Source organism: Haematobia irritans, chromosome 1 (assembly GCF_050003625.1).
Source record: "Haematobia irritans isolate KBUSLIRL chromosome 1, ASM5000362v1, whole genome shotgun sequence".
Lineage (NCBI taxonomy): Eukaryota > Metazoa > Arthropoda > Insecta > Diptera > Muscidae > Haematobia > Haematobia irritans.
The window spans coordinates 224,383,843-224,387,935 of record NC_134397.1 but is presented as its reverse complement, the minus strand read 5'-3'; the positions used below and the strand labels follow the sequence as shown (position 1 = coordinate 224,387,935).

Genomic DNA, 4,093 nt, shown 5'->3' with positions numbered 1-4,093 from the left:
ATTACATTTGTAACGGTTGATTTGACAACTTTTAGCGATTTTGCCAGCTTTGCGTGCGAGTAGCTCGGATTTTCGCGATGCGCGAGCAAAATTTTGATACGCTGCTCTTCTTGCTTGGACGGCATTTTTACAACTGAAGACTGAATTCCAAAATCAAAATAGGAGCAACATTCTACACACACACACCTTCAAAATTAGGGGTGTTCAGGTTTTTTAAATGCAAAATTGAAAGAAATACGTAAAGTATATTGACCAAATTTTGACCGTATCACCCTTTAGGTCGATCTAGCCATGACCGTCCGTCTATCTGTGAACACATTTTTGTGATCAAAGTCTAGGTTGAAGTTTTAGTCGAATCGACTTCAAATTGTGTTCGATTTTGGAAGAATTCGGTTTAGATTTAGATATAGCTACCATATATATCTTTCGCCCGATATGCACTTATATGGACCCAGAAGCCAGAGTTTTATCCTGATTTGCTTGAAATTTTGCACAACGAGAATAATTAGTAGTGTAGTCAAGTGTGATAAGATTTTATTGAAATCGGTTCAGATTTAGATATAGCTCCCACATATATATTTCGTCGCGATTTTCCGTCATATGACCACATAGGTCAAAGTTGTAGTCCCATTTGCCAAAATTTTTGAAATATAAAAAATTGTCAAAATTTAATTTCTATACAAAATTGAAGTTAGAGAGGAATATTTTGCAAAATCTACCAAAACATCAAGAATTCTACCAAACATTAAAAAATCTACCTTTTTTGGTAGAATTCTACCAACTGTGGTGGCACCTGTGTCTATAACCCAACATGTCCCATTCTATGCGGAAGGTCATGAAACGAATTTTTCTCTGATACTTCATAAAATATGTTTCATTCCAGACGGTATGGTTGATTATTTACTTCAATTATATTGAAGTAACAGACCAATTTTATTTTCCACAAATTAATGTGTTATTTTTTAATGATCTTCTGGTTATCGATCCCACTTTATTAATTGCTGTGCCATTATTAGGATAAGGAAAAATACAAAAAATTGTGGAAACAACACGTTTATATTCCCAGAGAAATTTTATTCTGGTTAATATTGGAGTCTTTATCAATTTAAATTGATATCATAAATTCGATTCATTTTCAACCACTCGACAATATCCAAAATGGGTATAAAAACCCATGAATTCAATCATAATCCAAGACATTTTACAAAATGAAATTCTTGTGTGTGTTAGCCTTCTATTTCTTGATCGGTTAGTAGCAAGATCTCAAATTGGATAACTTCAGGACTAATTCTGATTTTATATTTTCAGTATCGGCTAATAAGCTTTTCAACGGCAATGAAAGTAAGATTCACGGAGAAAATGGATGGTATGTGCCTTGTGTTGATGGGTCTACGAATTGGATTGACAAAGAGTCATGGACTGAAATGCATCTTAACTCAATGAGAATTATTGATACTAACCCTGTCCAATTCTATCTATATACCAGAGCTAATCCAACTTCACCAACGGAAATCACGGAAACTGCTGAGTCGATTAATTGTTCCTATTTTGATGCCAACAAACCTATCTACTTTATTATTCACGGCTGGACCCAAGACGCTGGTGCATGGACAAGCCAGGTCATTAAAGATGCCGCGCTAAACTCCTCCGATTGCAATGTATTCCTTGTCAATTGGGATCGAGCCAAGTCATTGGATTATTTCACCTCTGTATATGCAGTTCGTGGGGTAGGCGCAAAAGTTGCAGAATTTATTGATTCCCTAGATATTTGTTTTGACAATCTCACTGTAGTCGGTCACAGCTTGGGTGCCCATGTGGCAGGATTTGCTGGGAAAGGTGTCAAAAACGGTCAAATAAATGTTATCGTGGGATTGGACGCAGCACTGCCACTCTTCAGTTATGATAGACCAGAAGAGCGTCTAAGTGAAAACGATGCTGCCTACGTTGCGAGCATTCAAACTAATGGTGGCAACTTAGGCTTCTTGAAACCCATTGGTAAGGGGTCTTTCTATCCGAACGGTGGTGAACATCAACCTAGATGTAGTGGAAGTCTTGAGGTGGCTTGTTCACATATGGCATCTGTCATATACTATGCGGAGTCATTTTCTAACCGTTTCGGCTGTTACGAATGCTCAAAGTATACAGAGGCTGTGAATAAAGATTGTGGTTCAACATTCAGTAATGTGATTATGGGAGCTCATGAACCTTCAAGTAGGGTTGCTGGTGTATTTTTGGTACCTGTAACAAATGAACCACCTTACGGCATCGACCCAAGATGAATAAAACCATAGCAAGTTCTCTTTGTATATATAGAGACATTTTACACTACAACCATATGTTAGTTACTTTTTTGGATGATATTCCTTTAGCTACACATAACAAATATCACCAACATTAAATTAATTAAAAAAAAAAAAAAAAAAACAATTAAATGTAAAATTTAATTGGTTCCCACATTTTTTAATTGAAATTTAAAAATCAATTAATCGATGTGTGACGACATTATCAGTGGATTTTTTGTATATAAATTACAAAAAAATATATAAGTAAATTTTTATGGTATTATATTTAAAACTTACAAAGAAAAATGTATCTAGTTATTTATAATAAATCCTTTATATGTAAAACTATTTTTATTTTACAACCATAGTCGTTATTTTTTTTTCTAAAAAATGAATAGATTTACACAGAAAAGATGACTCAGTAGTTAAAATAAAAAAGTTTTTTTTTTTTTTTAATTGTTAAAATGTCTTTAGCCCTATATGAAGTCCAACACAGACACAATTTAAGAAAAAATTGCTTACATTAAATATAACTTTAAAACTTTTTTTTTTCTTATTTTTAGTTCACGCCATTAAAGTAAACAAAAAATTATTAAAATAAGAAAAAATTTCTCACATTTGGCAAAATTAAGCAAACATAAAGTTAAATCGGCTATAAAAAAATTCCGTTGTCTTTTTTCTGGTGGTAAGATAGGTGTGAAGAAAGAAAGTAAAAACATTGTTAACATTTGGGAAAAATTTGAAAATACTCATTTTAGATAGAATAAATGTGCTCTCATACAAACGAATTTTCAAAAATACAGAAAACCAAATTGCTTCGAAATCGAGTGACTGTTTTTTTTATGGACTGGCAATTATTGTTCACAACATAAAGAAAATATGGTTTTTATACCATACACCATAGGATGGGGGGTATATTAACTTTGTCATTCCATTTGTAACACATCGAAATAAAGCATATATATTTTGGGTCGTGGTGAAATTCTGTGTCGATCTAAGCATGTCCGTCCGTCCGTCTGTTGAAATCACGCTAACTTCCGAACGAAACAAGCTATATCGACTTGAAACTTGGAACAAGTAGTTGTTATTGATGTAGGTCGGATGTTATTGCAAATGGGCCATATCGGACCACTTTTACGTATAGCCCCTATATAATCCGATGCTCAGATTTGGCTTGCGGAGCCTCTTGGAGGAGCAAAATTCATCCGAGCTCAATGACAAGGGACCTCCTTTTTATAGTCGAGTCCGAACGGCGTTCCACATTGCAGTGAAACCACTTAGAGAAGCTTTGAAACCCTCAGAAATGTCACCAGCATTACTGAGGTGGGATAATCCATCGCTGAAAAACTTTTTGGTGTATGTGGTGAAATTTGGTACATTACGCTAGTATATGGCCGCTAACAACCATGTTAAAATTGGTCCATATCGGTCTATAGTTCATATATAGCCGATCCCCAAAAATAATCTACCAAAATTTTATTTCTTTAGAAAATTTTGTCAAAATTTTATTTCTATAGAAAATTTTGTCAAACTGATTATTATATACGTTATTTAATCGGCTTTTTTGTTTCATATATATACCCGGTATGGACTAACATACAATTTAGAAGACGGTGTTAAGAAGTTTTAAGATACTTTGCCATCGGCAAGTGTTACCGTAACCCAAGTAATTCGATTGTGGATGACAGTCTTTAGTAGAAGTTTCTACACAAGCCATGGTACGCAACCTCAATTTTAGGATGCGCAATTTACACACAATTAAGGACAAATTTCTTTAAAATAATGAAATTTTAATTAAAAGAAAGTTTATA

The 4,093-nt window shown here is 33.9% G+C and overlaps 1 protein-coding gene across 1 annotated transcript; it reads left to right on the top strand.

Moving 5' to 3' along the window:
* Positions 1-1,215: 1,215 nt before the first annotated feature.
* On the top strand, positions 1,216-2,441 carry LOC142219500 (lipase member H-A-like). The gene is made up of 2 exons (XM_075288459.1): positions 1,216-1,248; positions 1,309-2,441. The coding sequence occupies exon 2, from the start codon at positions 1,425-1,427 to the stop codon at positions 2,277-2,279; it is 855 nt and encodes a 284-aa protein (XP_075144574.1). The 5' UTR covers positions 1,216-1,248; positions 1,309-1,424; the 3' UTR covers positions 2,280-2,441.
* Positions 2,442-4,093: the final 1,652 nt, after the last annotated feature.